General features: G+C 52.0%; 1 protein-coding gene across 1 annotated transcript in view; it reads right to left on the bottom strand.

Moving 5' to 3' along the window:
- Positions 1 to 1552: 1552 nt before the first annotated feature.
- Positions 1553 to 19912, bottom strand: part of LOC132473452 (inactive tyrosine-protein kinase 7-like) — a 25779-nt gene continuing 7419 nt past the window's right edge. The window contains 5 exon segments of the mRNA XM_060073595.1: positions 1553 to 1911; positions 1913 to 2010; positions 2491 to 2528; positions 2530 to 2590; positions 9308 to 9604. Of these exon segments, the coding sequence (XP_059929578.1) occupies positions 1759 to 1911; positions 1913 to 2010; positions 2491 to 2528; positions 2530 to 2590; positions 9308 to 9604 (647 nt within the window). The 3' untranslated portion in view covers positions 1553 to 1758.

The following is a 19912-nucleotide window of genomic DNA, read 5'->3' as shown; positions in this document are numbered from 1 at the left end:
GAGCGTTTCAGCGTCTGGTTGGGGTTAAAGTGAGTGGGAGGGGGGTGGGGGGGGTATTTAAATGCACACCTGGCCCAGCCACCCCGGTGGGGGTACGCCCACAGCAGGCGTTGTGGACAACCATGAATAATCTGTAGAAAGGCGTCGACTGTTGTTTTCCTTCTCCTTCCTGTATGTGTGTGTGGTTCTTTTGGGGGGGGGGGGGCTGAGTTCTATGGCGACGGCGTGAGCGGAATCCGAGACTCAACAATTATCCTATACTGTCCCTCCTCCACACAGATGTCTGGTGTGTGTGTGTCATTGTGTGTGCCTTTGAGTTTTCGTGTTCTCTTATGTGTGTTCTTCTGTTCGATCTTGTGTGTTTGTGTTCGTGTTCTCATGCGTGCGTGCGTGTTCTCGAGTGTGCCTCATGTGTTTCATATTCCCCGGAGTGTATGTGTTCTCGTATCTGCATGTGGTATGTGTGTGTGTGCGTGTTCTAGGGCTTGTGTGTGTGAGACTATGAGCTGCAGGTGGTTAATTAGACTGGAACAGGGCATCAGGTTTCCTGTGACAGATGTGCTGCTGGAGTAACTATACTCCCCAGCAGTGTAGAGCTAACACTCACACTCATGTACACACACACACACACGCACACACACACAGACACAGACCACTGGAACGGCTAGGTAATGGGAACGCTAAACAGCCAGGCTGGGACAACCGCAGCGCTTTACAGCTGGGGCTGGGGAGGTCAAATGCTTATGCTGGAGGTGTGTTCGCTCGCCTGGAAACCAGATGAATCTGCGTATTCTGCGAGCTCATGTTCACTTCTCTGGTGTACGAGTCCCGTTCAGTAAGTTAGCTAGTTGTTGTTTTAGGTTAAGCCCCATAGGTTTGCATTGAGGCAGGTCGCTGGTTCATCAAATGTCTTTTGTCATCGCAATCATCGACGCGCAACCGCAATATTCTCAGACTTAAAAGACACGAGGGATCTAATCTATTCCTCCTCTGTTCTCTAATGACAACCAAGCATGCAGCGATCACTGATCCTTAGATAGGCATCATTGTTACTGGCTGTATTTATAATACAGTACCATAAAGCTGCTAAAATAATGTATCAAAGCCATGTAATAATTACATGGTAGTGACTCTAAATGTGCTAAAATTTCGATTGCATCCGCCCAGACGATTGTGCACCAAACATCGCGTGTGGTCGCGCACATAGGCTGTTTGAAGGGAACATTGCAGCCCTAGTGGCCGGGTTGTTTGGTGGGTAGCTAGGTGCACCGGTCCCAGGTAGGTGGGTCGCTAGGTAGTTAGCCGTGCAGTCTCCGGTAATCCAATTAGACGGTTACACGGTCATCCCCTTCCTCCCAGCAGCTCTTCTTTCGCTCTCACAACCACTACTGGCCCGGCCTCCCCACCTCCCTCTCGGGCCTGTTCTTTGTCTGTCCCACTCAGCCTGCAACACAGACACCAGCGCACCCCCCCCCCCCCTGTCCAACTCTGCAGACACATGCCTGCCCCCCACTCCCTCCCCCTCCTCCCCCTTCTGTTCAAACCCCGTCGGCAGGTGTGGGAAATATTCAAGCGTGGAAAGATTCACTGAGGAGTGAAGACAACCAGCTGAGCGGGGTTTACACAGGACACCCATAGGACGCCTCGTTATGCTGCTCCAGCAAACACACACGTGCAGGTAGACACACACGCACAGTTGCGGATACACACACACTGATAGACTTAGCATAACGTCTTGCAATGCTGCACTCGCTCCCTTCAAGAAAAATGTTCCAAAGGCATGGGTTGTTCACGCACAGACACACACACACACACACACACACCTATGATGGTGAGCGTGAAGTTGGTGCTGCTGCAGACGTGGCCGGCGGCGTTCTTGGCGCAGCAGTAGTAGAGGCCGTTGTGGTCGGGGGCTGGCGCTGGGAAGCGTGAGCGTCCGCTCCTTGTTGTTGATCTGGTGGCTCTTCTCCGCCAGGACGCACGCGTCACGGAACCACTGGCACGTCGGCCCTGCAGGGGGGGGGGGAGAGTGATTGAGAGAGTGAGTGAGTGAGTGTTGGAGTGAGTGAGTGAGAGGGGGAGAGAGAGAGTGTAAGATTGAGTAGGTGGATGAGTGAGGGGGTGAGAGTGATTGAGAGAGTGAGTGGGTGAGGAAGGGGGTGAGAGTGAGTGAGTGAGTGAGTGAGTGAGTGAGTGAGTGAGTGAGTGAGTGAGTGAGTGAGTGAGTGAGTGAGGGAGAGAGAGGGTGAGAGAGAGTGTAAGATTGAGTAGGTGGATGAGTGAGTGAGTGAGTGAGTGAGTGAGTGAGTGAGTGAGTGAGTGTTAGAGTGAGTGAGGGAGAGAGTGTAAGATTGAGTAGGTGGATGAGTGAGTGAGTGAGTGAGTGAGGGGTACATGGGGGAGGCGGTGGGCAAAGGAAAGGCCAAACAAGGAAGAGAGGAAGATGTGTGTGTGTTTGTTCGGGGGCAGGGGTGGGTGGATGTGCTCACCGCGGGTGTCCGTCGATGTGGCAGCGCAGCGTGACCGCGCGAGCTCTCGATGTCCGCCTCCGACGCCGGCTCCTTCAGGGTCACCCCGCCGCTCTCCAGCCCTGAGGACAGAAGGGGAGAGGAGGGTGAGGAGGAGACTGAGGAGGAGGAGGGGGGGGCAGGAGGAGGAGGAGGGGGCCAGGGGGAGGAGGAGGGGGAGGAGGAGGGGGCCAGGGGGAGGAGGAGGAGGAGGGGGCCAGGGGAGGAGGAGGGTGAGGAGGAGGGGGCCAGGGGGGGGGAGGAGGAGACTGAGGAGGAGGGGGGGGCAGGAGGAGAAGACTGAGGAGGAGGAGGAGGGGGCCAGGGGGAGGAGGAGGGTGAGGAGGAGGGGGCCAGGGGGAGGGGGAGGAGGAGGAGGAGGGGGCCAGGGGAGGAGGAGGAGGGGGCCAGGGGGAGGAGGAGGAGGGGGCATGGGGAGGAGGAGGAGGAGGTGGAAGAGGAGGGGGCCAGGGGGTGAGGAGGGAGGGCCGGGGAACAGGAGAAGGAGGAGTGTGAGCGGGGGGGGGGAGTAAGCAAGAGGGCCGGGGGGGGGGGGGGGGGGGGGGGGGGGGGGGGGGGGGCGGGCGAGGAGGAGGTGGTGGGCGAGGAGCAGGGGCGCTCAAGAGGAAACGGACCGAGAGGAGTCGAGTGAAGAGAAAGCCAGAGAGCGACTGCAGGAGAGCTCGGCGAGTTAAGTGGTATTCCTGCTGCGGGCTATTGCCGGTCGAGGGAGAGAGAGACACAGAGACAGAGACAGAGAGAGAGAGAGAGAGAGAGAGAGATCTGTGGCTCCTCGGCGAGGCTAATGGATGTAGCAGCAGCAGCAGCAGCCGGGGGCCCAAGGCAGGGGCGGACTGCATCATCATGACAGCAAGACAGACTTTAACTGTATAGAATAAAAAATAATATAAAGAGAATAGTGAGACTGAACTGCGGCAGTTATTTTTTTTTACGTCGTCGGGCAGAGGAACACTGCCATGGGCAGGGGGGGGGGTTGTCTGCAGTGGTCTGTAACGACTGCAGCCGTGCGGCGAGCACAGGGGCATAAAGCGGGGCGCTCCATTAGGAACCCGTCCTGCTGCAGTGATGAATCCCTCCTGTCCGCTCAGAAGGGGAACGGCCGGATCGTTAGCCCTGGCTCCCGACTCCAACAACAATGTTACTTGAGAACGTTTCGCGGTGAAACATTCCTCCCATTACATCCATTACCCGTGGCAAGGTGAAACCAGTGGATCTGGACGAAGGTCTATCTTTAGGCCTAATTGGGTTATTTTGGATTCATCGCCCTGCCTTTACAAACCTTCTCCGTCTCTCCTTTCTCGGAAGATATGTGATGGAGCCGACTCCAACTCCACACCCCCCCCCAATTGGAAACATCCTGACTCAAGAACCTCTCTCCAGCGAATCACTGCAGATCCGAGCCGTTGTGCATTGTTCATGTTTTATTACACAGCTGCTAATTTCCAGCAGACATAGACGGCGTCGCCAGTGTTTGTGTTGACTGTAAACAAACAAACAAAAACCCCGGGCATTCTGGGAAAGCCCCGCACTGGTATGTGGACGTGTAATCAGATATTGCGACGTGAGCGAGCAGGTAGGCTAATTGTTATGTACACTGTGGCTGCGTTGTGTTCGGTCTGCGACGCACACGCGCTTTGAGGGCGCCGTGTCGAGCATGTGACGCCAGTGCACGGGATGCGATTACTGGAGAACCCGGCCATTCCGTGAAGCACGCTGAGGGGAGGGGCCAGGGACGGTAGGAAACGACGGACTGAATACATACACTACATACACTATGGACCTTTGGCTGCTGTGTGTGGGTCTGTCTCACAGCCAATCCGCTTTAAGTGCAACAGCAGCTCAGCAAGGAGGAAGAGGGGGAGGGAAGAAGAGGATGGCCATCATAGTGGCTGTGACCCTCAGGCAGGCATACACACACACACACAGACACACACACAACACACACACACTTGTATATTCGCGTTTACAATGCCCAGGCTGCAAGTGGAGGTTGAACACCAGGTAATTTCTGTTCAGCAGTCAATCACAAGAGTAATCAGGTGCAATCAGTCCCCGCACACAATTACCCCTGCAGCTGTCTCTGCCTCCTGCAGTTCCCATTGGAAGCCATACGTTCACCGCACCGCACCCTGCTGCTGCGAACCAGCAGGCGAACGCAAACCACCGTACACAATTATTTACTCCGATAATAAAGATAACAACTTGCGTCACTTTAAAATGCGTGCCTCGACTTGCTTTCAAAAAGGGAAAAGGAAGACGAAGTTGAAAGCAAGCCAGGCTATGTAAACGTGAGTCAGACTGAGGCATGCTGGGAGTATGAGAGCACCGCGAGTGTCCCGGGCCATACATTTAAAGGGGGGACTGGAGGAAGTGCTGTCAACGTCAGAGTGGATCACAGATTCAGAAACTGTCAAGGCAGACTTTGATGACGCTCACCTTCTCTGTAGCAAGAGGGAGACGTGTGGCGGTGTGTGTGCGTGGAGTCTGTATCTGTGTGTCTGTATGTGTGTGTGTCTGTGTGGGTGTCTGTTTGTGTGGTGTCGGTTTGTGTGTGTGTCTGCACGTGTGTGTGTATATGTGTTTGTCTGTATTATTTGGTATCTGCATTTGTGGGTGTATGTATGGGTATCTGTATGTGTCGTAGTATATGTTGGTCTCTGTATGTGTGGGTGACTGTTTGTGGCGGTCCGTATGCGTGCACGTCTGTATCTATGGCTACCCGTTTGCATGGGTTTTCCATGTATGCGTATGAACGTGGTTGTCCGTGTGTGTGCATGCGTGGGTCCTCTGTGCATGCGTGCGTTCCTCTGTGCATGCGTGCGAGCATGTGCGTGCGTCTTTGTGACAGCCTGTCGAATATGGAAATGACAGCCGACCCAGCGGCCCAAGTTGAGCTCCCCCACTGCCGTTTGAGATATGGAAGCCAGGGGCCGGTTCTGACCACCGCAGGCCCGGTGTAACGAGGTGTCAGGCTCCATCGGCTCTGGCTGACTGGGCCCACGGGCCAGGCACTGGGAGCAGAGTCGACTGGAGTGCTGCTCCATCGCATGCTATGACAGGGCGAGTGGCGCGCAGAGAGAGAGAGAGAGAGAGAGAGAGAGAGAGAGAGAGAGAGAGAGAGAGAGAGAGAGAGAGAGAGAGAGAGAGAGAGAGAGAGAGAGAGAGAGAGAGAGAGAGAGAGAGAGAGAGAGAGAGAGAGAGAGAGAGAGAGAGAGAGAGAGAGAGAGAGAGAGAGAATCTACTGGGTGGGTGAAACACAAAGCTGTGATTCATTTCAACTGAACATGTTGACAGATTTAACACCTTTTAAGCCTGTCTGTGCGGCATGGCGTGATTATAAATTCAAAACGTCAACACTTCCTGTTATCAGATCAAATCATGCAGAGGGTTAATCGCACGTTGCCAGTCTTTGTTACCACGGCGATACACCACAGGCGCCCTTTCTGGATGCAGCGCTCATAACCAATGGAACGGCTACCTCAGGATTTATGAGGACCCGATACAAGCATAAATTTGTATCGGGCTGGAGGTACCTCCAGACATTTAACGAGATTGCAAAGCTGGGTGTATGGCTACCAGAGATTATTCTAGGGGTCTGTTTGCAGAACGACGCTGAACGATACGGCCCTCAACAGATGATAACACACACACACACACACACACACACACACACACACACACCACACACACACACACCCCACCCCCCCCCCCCCCCCCCCCCCCCCCCCCCACCCCCTACCATGCGTGATATTCATAAGGAATGACCTCCACCCCCCCGGGACAGCCGTGCCATCACACACGCAAACCAGCAGCCACATGAGTGCACCCTGATTCTGAGTCAGGGCTGGCGGGACGGAGCAGGCCAGGAGAGGGAGGGGGGGTGTGGGGGTCTGTCGGGCCCCTCTTCCCCGGGGCTCTGTGTGGCCCGATTGCCCGTTAAATTCATGTTGGGGAAATATAGGGAGCGTCTGTCATAACACGGCTCCCCCTAATTCCAGCGGAGTGGACTGAGTCAGGGGGGGGGGGGGCTGAAGAGCCGATAAGACTCAGCTGAATGGAGCCAAGGCACGCTCGCGGCGGCTAGGAGCTCAGAGGCCGAGAGAGAGCGCCTGCCCCGCTCCATCATCACACTACCGAGGGAACACGAGCAGCATGTGTGCCATACCGAAACACCGCTCGGCCATCACAGGCTATCCAGGCTATCTGCGCCACTAAGCGTTTTCCTTATCTGTTCGTATCAGTGGAGGAGCGAGAAGTGGCGACCAGTGTGTATAACATTCTTTGGCCCAATCTCCTCATTGTGATAGCAAGAGGTTGCCAGAATATATATATATATATATATATATATATATATATATATATATATATATATATATATATATATATATGTGTGTGTGTGTGTGTGTGTGTGTGTGTGTGTGTGTGTGTGTGTGTGTGTGTGTGTGTGTGTGTGTGTGTGTGTGTGTGTGTGTGTGTGTGTGTGTGTGTGTGTGTGTGTGTGTGTGTGTGTGTGTGTGTGTGTGTTTCCACCCGAGGTCTGATAGCAGCACATCCATTAAGGTCTTGTTATCTGAGCCACGTCTGGTCTTATCCTCTGTGTGGTTCTCTGTGAAGCCGTAAGTAAGAGAAGAGGACTGCCAGGAAACGGCAAGAGGAATGGATTTAGACACACTGTGTGTGTTTTCTACTGTGTTGTGTTTGTGTATGCGTGTGTGTACACGTGTGTATGTGCGTGCATGTCTGAGCATGTGTACGTTTCACTTTCCAATTCATAGTGAGATACAAAATGGGTCGCAGGTGTTTTCCATATCATTCGGTTTGAGTACTGCCTTAATTCTTGGATAGCCATTTGAAGTTCCATTTCTGTTATGGATCCCCGATTCGCCAGAACGACTTCCATCGCTGTTGCCGAGCGATGTGGAAACAAAGAGACACACCCCGCCATGAGCTCTGCTGAAGTCCTCCGGCTGCCAAGCCTCAGTTGGAGCCGGAGCCAAGAATAAACCGAAGTGACATCAGAAATTGTCTTGTTATCTCCAAAGCATCGAATCATCATCCATCATTCGGTGCGTCCAGATTCTGACAGGACAAACATGTCCCTTGTACAAACAGCCACGTTATTATTTACGACCACATCTCTGCTTTGAACCCTTTCCTCCTTTTTTAATTAAAATAATAAATAAGTCTGTTTCCCTGATTCCAGAATGAGATCACCCAGGAGAAAAATGCTCTCCCACGCGGTGTGTGGGAGTATCAAGGCTGACCACACAGCTAACTCGGGCTAACGACGACACCGCCTCTTCCCAAACAAACGCTTCATGCTCCACCTGCCTCGCCCGATTCAGGTCACCGTAACTTTGTTCGTCTGGCGATTATTAAAAACACGGCATCATTTTTTTAATTGCGATATAGAAAAAAGGCGGATCGGTTAAAGGTCAGATGAGGGCTTGCGTGGGATTTCTTCTCAAACATCGGCCGGTGACTCCGTGTGCGAACACAAGCATATCCTCTTGGCCTTGCTCGGCACTGGTGTATTCAGCGATTTAAAGGAGTCCTAATTGCCGGCACAAAGAACAGCCTCCCGGTAGGCCTGAGCTGAAAGAGGGAACATGGATCCAATGCAGCAGGCTTTGTTTAGCTTTGCGATGCTAGCTTGTGTTTTGCCCAAGTGGGCCAACAGTAATGGTCCGAACCCACGGTGGTTCTTCAGAGACAAAGCCTCCCCCCCCCCCTCTCTAGCCTCACACAATAATAACTAGTACCATTGAGTCTCAAACAATACACTTACACGGTCGCCATTTAGCCTGCGTGGGGATGTGTGCATTCCCAGGGCTCCTTGTGAAACTCAAGCCTGTTGCTTCACTGCGCTTATGGGAACGGAGCGACCGAGCCCACTAGAGGTCCTGCTGTACTCTCAGAACCCCGCCTCACGGGGCATCAAGCTCAGGAGGATGAGGGGTGATTAATACGCCACTGGGAGGCTGCGGTAATTCCGAACCGTAAATAATTACATAGCTGGAAGGTACGTTGTCCGGGAAATCGAGAGAGCAGTCGGGGACACGGGAGGGGGATAGAGAGACACAGAGAGAGAGACAGAGCGAGAAGAGAGGGGAGAGCGAGAGAAAGCGAAGAGTGAGCGAGAGTGGAGAGGAGAGAGGAAAAAGACACAAGAAAGTTTGAAACTGGAAACACATGCTTGGTGGCGCATGAGTCCCGTTTCTGTGTGGCGAGGAGGATGGGGAGCGGTGGGGAGGGGGGGAGAAGCCACACAGAACCAGGTAGGACAGGATGTGTTCCCGCTCAGTGCCCCCTGACCGTCACCCGACACCCCCACTTTTGTGTGGTTGATTTGATCCAGAAAGAGGAGGAGGAGGAGCGTCCCTGTTGAGATTGGGGATACCTGTGGGCCGTTGAGGGGACAATCACATCTTCATAGGCAGGACCCAGTGGGGCTGGGTTGGGGTTCGTGGCGTTAGGTTTAGTGGGGTTAGGGTTTGTGGTGTTCAGTAGAGGACTTGGCGGGCTCCCATGCAAGAGAGATCCATCGATGCGTTTTTAATTATCTTGGTGTGAAACTTTGAAGATATGTGCCAGTTATAAAAACGCAAGAAAAATGTAATTTTGGATTTTAGAATGAACAAGAAAATATGAATTAAACCGAATTGAATCCCCATTGCATGCATTAAGCAGCCTTTTAAAATCACACACACACACACACACCATCATTCCCCTGAAGGCATCGGGTCCATTCCAACAACAACACGCTCGCTATCACTCACACTTGATGTTGAAGGAGGCGTTGGTGGAGTGGAGCGACTCGCCCGAGGCCGCGTTCTCCACCACGCACTCGAAGTTGCCGGCGTCCAGCAGGCGGTCCACGGCGGTGAACTTGAGGTTGCTGGTCTCCTGGAAGCGCCGCTCGCTGCTCTGCAGGGGCTGGCCGTCGTGCAGCCAGTGGTAGGTGACGTCGGCCGGGTCGCTGACCTCGCAGCGGAGCATGGCACTGCGGCCGTGCAATGCATCCTGGGACTTGGGCTCCTTGGTGAACTGGATCGCGGCGGTGGCCGTGGACAGAGCTGTGGACGGGGAGGTGGGAGGGAGAGGGAGGGAGGGAGGGGTGGAGGGAGGACAGGATGGAGGGAGGGGAGGACAGGGAGGGAGAGGAGGGGAGGGGGTGGAGGGAGGAGAGAGAAGGGAGAATGGGAATTGAGATGATTAGATTACAAGTGGGTCGCAGTTAACGGTTTACTGGAGTTTCCATTCATTTAGAGCCCACCACAGCCGCCCACTTAGCACTGTGAAGTCATTTAATCCTGGCTTCAGCTTTTGACTTGTAATCATTGTAAATCATCAGAAAACCCACTGCTGAGGAGTTAAGGTATTCTTTGTGATTCTGGGTCCTCACAAAAGGCCTGGAGGAGACACACACACACACACACACACACACATTTGAACAAACGCAGACAGACACACACGCTGCGTGAGACAGCTCTATTAAAATAAACCAAGACACACGCTGTGCTGCAGACCTACCCCCTGCACCTCTTTAATCTGTTATATCCTCTGCACGGCCTGTGTGGCAGACATTGTTTCTGCCCTATTTAACCGTGACTCAGAGAGCAGGGAGCAGGGACAGTTTGAGTCACTGACTGCAGCACTGCAAGGTTCAATCTATAATGCAAGATAGGGTGACATGGCGTACGGGACTATAAAGGGGGTTACTTAGTCAAAGACAGGAGACAAAAGGCCATAGAAAAGAAAGTAAATGGAAATGCATGATCAATTGCATTTTTATCAAAGTTCCCAGCACTACTCGTGGTAAGCCTGTGGTTTGCCAATGTCTAACGCGTCTCCTCATTCCACAGGCAGCTGCAGCCATCCTGCTAGCTGGGAATGGGTTCCTCCGTGACCTCATTCATAACCCAGCTCCTCGGTATGAAAGGACTGCTCCTCCCCAGGCCTGCATCAAACAATGTTATCATTCCGTCAGACTATGCAACGCTAAGGAACGTTCTGCTAGAGGCGTCGATGGAGCATGCCTGTTTGTGTGTGTCTGTGCGTGTGCGTGCGTGCGTGCGTGTGTGCATATGTGTGTGTGTGTGTGTCTGTGTCTGTGTGTGTCTGATTTTCTGTGCATGAGTGTGTCTGTCTGTGCATGTGTCTGTCTGTCTTTGCCTGTGTGTGTGCATGCATTCTTCTCGGCTCATCTCCCTCGGGATTAGGGCAAACAAGGAAAGAGTGTGTGTGGGGATCTTTCACTAGTATTAAATCAATGAGCTCACTGCCGATGGCCAGCAAGGGTTATACCTCCACCGTTGACTCTTCTCCCTCCCTGCCCTTCTACACCACCCTCTCCTCCCTCTCAGAGCGACTCACTCCGCCCTCTCATTCAGGCAGTCCTTTGTCTTGCCACAGGTGGACCGGTAGAGAGATGAGGGGAAGTCAGGCAGTGAGACAGACAGTTGGACCGGCGAATGGGAAGACAAACAAACTGTTGAAATGGACAGTGGACAGACAGAGGATAAAGGGACGGACCGCAGTCAGGCACAAAGACAGACAGCTGGCAGAATGTGGAGGGGAAGGACCGACAGGCACAAAGACAGACAGACAGACAGACAGCGGACAGGATGTGGGTCAGACAGACCGACGAGATGAAGGGACAGGCAGCCGACAGACAAAGGAAGACATACAGGCAGCATGTGGAGGGGACGCATGAGGGTTCGTGAGGAACAGAGGCATGCTCACAGCCATCTGCGACTCATCCTGAGGCAACTCCATAAGACCGCAAGACCATAAGACCGCAGAGGCCACGGCTGCACCACGGCCGATGTTCATTCACAAGACTGTTGAGTCGCAGAAATAGAAAGAAGAACGGGAAGAGAAACAAACATCTGTGTGATCTGAGCGAGACTGGCGCCCTTTCACAGCTAATGTTCCCTGACAGGGCGCTACGTCCGCGCCAACGTGTGAGCCGTGCGTGCAGCTGGAGCTAGCACGCAAACCGTCACACACAGACAGACCCTACCCCCCCTCCCTGTGGTGTTACCTTCAGAAGCGCCACATCACACGGCCAAGGCATGGTGTTGATGGTTTCATCTGAGATGCATGCTGACGCGGGGGGGAGGGGGGGGTGTGCGTACGTGTGCGCGTACATGAGCGCGTGTGTGTGCATGGGCTAACTACCAAGGAAAAAGAAAGCCAGAGTAGAGATAGTGGAAACAGATAAGACGTTTTTCCACATACCGCAAAATGACACAGGAGAGAGTCAAAGAGAAGGAAAGGGAGGAAGAAAGAGAGAGGGAGAGGAGGAGGGAGATAGTGAGATGGAAAGACAGACAAGGAGAGAACAAAGGAGGAACGGCCGGGGATGGATGTCAGAGCTGGGCCGAGTCCACTGGCTCTTGGAGAGAGGGCCAAGTTTACCGGTCTGTTCAAACACAAGACGGCACGTTGACCTACATAGCCATACTACAACACAACCACTACAATAAATACACACATACTCTACAACCAGGGACACATACACACACACGCACTATACAACCAGGGACACAAACACACACATGCACTATACAACCAGGGACACACACAATACAACCAGGGAGAGACAAACATACACAAACACGCACAATACAACCAGGGAGAGACAAACATACACAAACAAACACAATACAACCAGGGAGAGACAAACATACACACAATACAACCAGGGAGAGACAAACATACACACAATACAACCAGGGAGAGACACACACACACACACACACACACACACACACACACACACACACACACACACACACACACACACACACACACACACACACACACACACACACACACACACACACACACACACACACACACACACAATACAACCAGGGAGATGCACACACACACACAATACAATCAGACACACACACACACACACACACACACACACATCTGTCCTTCTACAGACTGAACCACTGCCAGTGTGCCTTACAGCACTGGAATGCTCAGCAGCGGTGGTTCTCAACCTCTTTGGCACGTGAAACCATTTCTAGCTCTCATCATGTTTGCGACCCCAACTCAAACTGTTGTGCAACCGCCTCCAGTGATATTGTTTACATAATAATATCCATGTCCCGGTGAAGGTATACTCCATACCCATTGATTCGCTTGTGTCTGTGAATCATCAGGCAGTCAGTGCATAGATAGGTCTCATACGCCTATGAGACCTATAATTTAAATGTTTAAAATGGTTTGCTAAAATGGACAGTAAACAATGCTTGATTCATGGATCATATGCATTAATTGACAGAATCCGATCGGATTCATATTAAGGTTTGGTGTGCCTCTAGCGTATCTGCATTAGGACAGAACGCCAGGCAGAATGCTCATACACAGATGAATCTCCATATCAGGCCGAATTTGGCCAAGTGTTTGCAGAGCAGTGTTCTCGGTTCCACGAATGGCTCATAGTGTTACATTTGGCGGGTTGAGGCTGAGAGGAGGAGGAGGAGGGGATATATCTGCATGGAGAGGGATTCTGTTCTGCTCGCTCCGCTTGCCAGCCCCATTAGGCAGGGCTGGGGTGTCAGTCTGTCAGCGCGCAGTCAGCCCGGCCGTAGCATACTTAAGTTTCCCTGACACGGTGTCTACCTGCCATGATGGGCCCCATAGACTGCCTCGCTCGCCTTTCTTTCTTACACGTGCACCATCTCAGTCTCCTACTCTTTCGCCGTCGAATGCACACATTGCGTTTGGGGAAGTTGGCAGGCGAGAGGAAATGGCAAGTTGGGGAAGATGGTACACCTTACAGCAGACGCAGCACTATTTATATCTATCCATCCCTCAATATCTATATCTAACTATATCCATCCACCTATAAAGCTATCCATCTACATCAATATCCGGCTATATCTATCCGTCGCTATATCTATCTATATCAATATGTGAGTGAGTTTGAGACGGACAAATGTAAATCGTGTATGCGTTGGTTTTGCGTGCATGTGTGAGTCCAAGTGTTGACAGCTGGCTCGATGTCCAGATTTAACAGTTGGAAGGAGCTGGGGGAAATCCGCAGAACGTAGCCCAGTGATCGACCCCTGGTGTTTGTCTGGAGTCATCTTCCCCTGGTCGAAACGCAAGACTGCTCTTCAACACCGAAGGGCAGTGAGACCGATACGCCACTGTGCTCCTGTCACGTGTGACATGCCTTATGGATGGTCTTTCCGTGAGCACACAGAGGAATAAAACGATTTCAAAAGAGGCTGCTATTGTTGAGCTGCATGAAACACAGGGTGAAAATGTCCTTGCACAAAACGCCAACGAATCACAACTGTCTTTTGTTTGAAGTGAAGAAGTGCGTGATCAGTGAGTTTGGAGGATTGTTTGTTATTCCTAGACTCTGAGGCTGCAATCAGGGGTAGAGTTGTTCCGATACTGATACCAGTAGCGGAAATTCTTCAAACACTGCCTAAAATGCAGTATCGGTATACACACGGCATCGGCCGATACTCAGGTTCAGGATTCGGGAAGGATTTTTTTATTTTTTTCGGAACCCCTCTAATCAGGAGGCCGTTCAACTTTTGCACACTAGCGAGTCAGCACTCAGCTGGTGTCACCACAAAGGGTTGCCCTGTATCCCTGGAAGTTTCCCCTCGGAAGGTGGCCACACACAGACACCCACACACGCATCAGTCATCACTCATCAACCCCGTCACAGTCCTCTGCCGTGGGGTTTACCAGCGCGGCCCCCCTGCCCCCCAGCCGGCGTGCTTAATCACTCTGTCAATGGGGAACATCTAAACAAATGTCAAGGGAGTCAGGTGGAACAGAACCCAGGGCCTCGGGACACCACTTAGCCCCACACACACACACACACACACACACACAGGTATTCAACACGCGCACACACACACGCACGCAGCCTTGTGCGAGTGCTTGAACCTATACTTGGAAAAGGGTAATTAAAATAATCTATTTGATTACATTTAGGCGACGACGAAATTGTGGATGAGATTAAATCAATTGCATTCCTCTCCTGACGGAAGGGAAGGGACATTAGAGGCACCGTTTTCACTCAGATGTGCACACACACGCACACACCCAGGCCTCGGGTGTCACAATCTACATAACTCCATTAGTGATGAAAGCAGCGGGCCTGGAGATTACATCAGCCCGGTACACAAGTTTGACAACAAACAGCAGGACTTCAAAGTGGGAGGAAATGGCCCCCACAGGAGTAGCAGAGATGAACTGGCCCCATCAATAATTGATCAACTCCCAAACCGAGTTGACGGAGAGCTCTGAGAGCGAAAGCGCAAGAGACCAAGTTCAATTCAGAAGACTGCGCGAGACGGCTCATTTACGGGTGTCAACCCTTTGGAGTAAGTCATGATTTCTGTGAGTTATGAAATGTGGTGAACGATGAATGTTTAAGGGGCTGTTCCATTATGAACAGCGCTCTGCTTCTAACCGGGCGTGTTCCAAAGCAAATTACAGCAGATTCACTGTTGCTCTGGAATGGCCGACCAACGGCATTTGCATTCCTGTCTTTGCGGTATAGACTAGGTGTGGGGGTGGAGGAGTTGAGGGTGGAGGCGGTAGGGACAGAGGGGAAGGGAAGAGGGCGGAGATGAGTCCGAACAACAAGTTGTTAAGGATGACCAAGACATGGATGAGTCTTCTGTCTTTAGCCGAATTACCAAAAAAACTACAATCTGCTTCATTAGAATCTTTTTTCACATACCCTCTTAATTTAACTGATCTCGATGATTCATTATTAATAATTAACGAAACAATTGTCCGTTAAATCCGATTTTTTGCTTGTATTTTACGTTTTCTCAAGGATGTTTAAGAAAAAGAATAAGAAATGATGACTACAAACAGTCTAATCAATCAAAAATTACCCTTTTGACGAGGTGTGAACGCAATTGACGGGTCAGTTCACTCTTTGGTGTTACCCTGGATTCTATCCCACCCCGTGCACCACCAGTCTTTAACCCACAGCTGGAGCCGGTCAGCAGCAGGGTCCTAGACGTAAGACTGCAGAACTCACAATGGTGTCTCCATTTGTAATCATCTGCCATAATTAGATTTGACCAGAGAGCTTTTGATCATGTTCCCAAGTCTTCTCACCAAGTTGCGACGGGGCGAGAGGCACTAGATAACATCGGGGGAGCCGGAGAGAGAGAGAGAAACACTCGTTTTCCCCAAATGGCGAAAAGAATATACACACTTGTGTTGAAAAACTCTTTGTAAACCGAGATGTCAAGAAGATGAATTAGAGTTAGGAAAACAGCAAAGACTATGGGAATCAACAGCCGTCCTTGATAAGAGCGCTTACATTTATGCACGTGTGTGGCCATGAGGAACCTTGGGTATGCTTCTGCTCATTTCAAGGTTTAGGGTGGGGGTGCACGGTTCTGGAATAGTGCACCTTCCTGGGGGCGTTTAAGACCTTGTAAATGCACTGGAAAAAAGCTGTTGACAAGAACCAATAACAGCCTTGCTAATTAACACGTACACTTGTATGCAGTAATACTATGAAACAACGTCTAATTGTGCCTTTCTTTATTTCTTTTCTCATTAATTATGGATTAACCAAAAAATCTAGCCAAAAATAAATAAAGGATGAGGCATTGTGTGCATACTATTACAGTGGAAATTGTATCCGAAAAAAAAAAAAATGGCCCATCATCTCAACTTCAGTTTAATGATGTACTCTACGATGCTACTCTCATGTGGGAGATAGAAGCACAGAAGTGGTAAAATATTGCATTTACTGTAAGCTCTGGGTGGAAAACAATATTTCATATTTCCCTCTGGATGGAGCCTTCCTTAGGAAGCCATAAACCAAAAGGTTTGGTTTATTTCAGCTATGATGTCATCTTGGCTACCTCCACACCGGAGTGCGTTTGCATGCTTGGTTGCTCGCGCTGGCCGGTGGTTCTACGCCAAGTCTGCCTCAGAAGCCACCCTGACTGCTCTCTCATCCCGGGGAGGACAACGAAGGAGGCTGGGGGTGGAGGAGGAAGAGGTCGTCTGAGGTGGCTCGACTTGACGAAGGTGGCTGGTGTAGGAAGAGGAGGTTGGCTGAGGCGGAGTGACTTGATGAAGGAGGCTTGTGGAGGAGGAAGAGGCAGCGTGACTTGACCAAGGAGGCTTGCAGAGGAGACAGATGTCAGCCGAGGCAACGTACGTGACCCGACAGAGATCGAGCAGACCGGAGAAGAGGCTCCAACTCGTAGTAAATCCCGTCTCTTCTCCGAGGTTGGAGCCCTCATTCAGAACAACCTAAAATCAATTACGCTATCAGAGTTATTCCATTCCACAGAATTTAATGGAAAACGTGTTCAAAGGAGCAAAGCCCAAATCAATTTTATATTCACGTACCGCCCGGAGTGCACAGACGCCCACCTAATCCAATCACAGAGCACATTGTATCAGGTAATCGGGTCTTTGTGGAGATGTGCAGATTGCTTAGGGTGGAGGTCGGGGTGGGTGGGTGTAGGTAAGACTGTACTTCTCAACAAGTAAGAGGCTTGTTATGTCAAACCCTCTCCAGGGAATTCTACCAGGAATACTCCAGGAATATTCCAGAATACTCCACCTGGTCCCTTCGCCTTACTCCGTGTATCGGAGCACACTCTGCAGCGCTCTACACAAAGACGGACCCCCTAGATGCATTATCACCAAGCAACGGTAGCATGGCAACCGTATCCGCCACCTCTCTCTCCACTCCTCCAGCCTTCATTACCTTTCGCTCCCTCGCCCTCCCTTCCCCTCTCTCTCTCCCTCTCTCCCTCTCGCTCTCCAAATGGTGAACACAGGTACACACACAGCATCAGGGAGCTGTCAGTCTGTGATCCTCATAGCACGCCCACGTACGAAAACGAGTCACAGACGTATGATCTCGGTTGTGACGGCTCGCGCAATTAGCACTCGAGCCTCGAACGAGAGCGGCGCGACTCGTGTAGAGATCACGGCGAAGTCGAATTCAAAGTGAAGCGCTTAGATGATTATGCCTCTCTATTCTCCTCCTCCGGATGGCTGGCTGGCTGGCTGCCAAGCTGACGTCCGTCTTTGAAGTTGAACACGGCCCCCGCATCAGGTCCAAGTGACCGATAACAAAGAGCAACACTAACACTCATGCAAGTGGGAGTCGAGGTGGGTGTTGGTGGCATTAGAACCGGCGTCCCAGAGTTCCTCAGAGAGGGCTCGAGTCTCTTGCCAGTTATACCGCCGTTTTGGCGTGGCACTGGGGCGGAGCATGGGTTCAAAGGTCAAATGCGTCACATTGAAGACATTAGTCAGCGTCTCCGAGGCAGTACCTGGAATCAAGATGCCTACAGAGAAGGAACCCTTTGGGGAAACACCTCATTTCAGTGACGCCTCACACTCACAATATAAATGGATAGTTTCCGAGCAAATTGGAGTGAAGAATAAAATAAAACATGTTTTTATGGTAAATCTTTGATGAAAAATCTCTGATGAAACAAACATAAGCAGACACCGCGACATCGCGACAACACTGTTCATTTCCTTAACCAAACACCGTTTCCACGTTGACGTAAATGCTCCTTTGAACCTCACAGCAGTTCATAGGCTTTCAACGGCGAACGAGTCACGGTATCGCTCATCCTTCTGCACCTCCTCCAGGGCGTCTGCTCGCCCTCTTCCCCAGGCTCCATCGCTGCCATTCCACATCCAGAATAGAGCCGTCTGGCCTCCCTCGACTGTCAACACCCGCTCATAAAGGCAGGCCGGCTGTTGCAGCGGGGGCAGGTCTTACTGTATCACTCCATCTCCCCAATACCGGCGCACATGTGCATACGGGGGGGGGGGGGGGGGGGGGGGCTAAGCTGAAGACCGGGGAGTGGGGGGAGGAGGGGCAGACATTTTATCATCTCTGCCTGGAGCGCTCAAACCGTGAGGCTGGTGATGAAAGGGCCCCTGGGTAATATTACCCATGATTCACCCTGTTATTTTTTTCCCCATTCTTTTTTTAGACGACAAACCAACGCTGCCTGCAGCTGCGTTGGGCAGCAGGATCGTGAATATGCGAGCAATTATTAGATTAGAAGGGATTAGTGTTTGCCCAGGTAGTGCGGTGCCGGGCCAGGGCGGCTCGCTTTGGTCCTACATGACCGGCCCCCCTAATCCAATAATGGAGCACTCTAGCAGGGGCCCGGAGAACCACCACTGCAGCAGCAGAACATAACATGCATGTTTAGCTTTGCTTCGTCTCAACAAAGAATGTATGTACGCTCCATGGACGGTGGAGGGGAACCAACACCGACCGTTTACACAAACGCTCAGAGCACTCCGCCGAAGGGTCTGAGTCATAACGTCTGAGTTTGGTTTAGATTCGCGATCAAACGGTGGTTTGAACGACGGTGTGGGGTCCACTCCGGCGGAGTGCCACGTAAACCTCCCGGATTCAACATCTTCAGGGGGGGGGGGGGTTCTGGAGGAACGTCCAGAACGTCCTGGGGGTGGGGGTGAGGGGGGGGATGGGGTAAACATGGACGGGTGTCTGATATAGATGTGTGCGTGCCCCGTGGATACAGCGCTGACTGACTAACGAGACGGGTTGGGGATAAAGCACGGGGGCCAACAGGGGCTGGCGTGCCTCCGTGTCTCAAGCCTTCTGAAATATGATCCTCGCGGATCAACCATGTCTGAGGCCTAAACAGAGAGAGGTGGAAGAAATAAATTATGTATCCCCCCCCCCCCCATCATCATCGAAAGCCGAACCCAAACAAACAGCCAGGGAGGGGGACAGCTGGGGCCGCCTGCTGGAGGCCGACACCCTACAGAGCGCAGCTACCAACAATACTGCTCTGGATAGCCCTGTGGTGTCTGTACTCACCAGGAGGCAGGAGCGGCTCTCTCTCTCTCTCTCTCTCTCTCTCTCTCTCCCTCTCTCTCTCTCTCTCTCTCTCTCTCTCTCTCTCTCTCTCTCTCTCTCTCTCTCTCTTCTCCTCTCTCTCTCTCTCTCTCTCTCTCTCTCTCTCTCTCTCTCTCCTCTTCTCTCTCTCTCTCTCTCTCTCTCTCTCTCTCTCTCTCTCTCTCCCCCCCCTGGTTTCTCTCTCTCCCCCCTCCTCTTGTTTTCTCTCCCTCTCCCCCCCTCGTTTTCTCTTTACCCTTCTTGTTTTCTCTCTCTCTCCCCCTCTCCCCCCCTCGTTTTCTCTCTCCCCCCCTCGTTCTTCTCTCACTCTCCCCCCCCCTCGTTTTCTCTCTCCCACCCTCCTTGTTTTCACTCTCTCCCACTCTCTCCCTGCCCCACTAGTTCTCTCTCTCTCCCCCCTTCGTCTTCCCTCCCTCTTTCCCCCCTTTCTCTCTCCGCCTCCGCCTTCTCCCCCCTCCCCCCCCCCCTCCTTGTTTTCACTCTC

The sequence above is a fragment of the Gadus macrocephalus genome, chromosome 15 (genome assembly GCF_031168955.1).
Source record: "Gadus macrocephalus chromosome 15, ASM3116895v1".
Classification (NCBI taxonomy): Eukaryota; Metazoa; Chordata; class Actinopteri; order Gadiformes; family Gadidae; genus Gadus; species Gadus macrocephalus.
The sequence above is the reverse complement of the archived record's forward strand: the minus strand, read 5'-3'. Positions and strand labels throughout refer to the sequence as shown.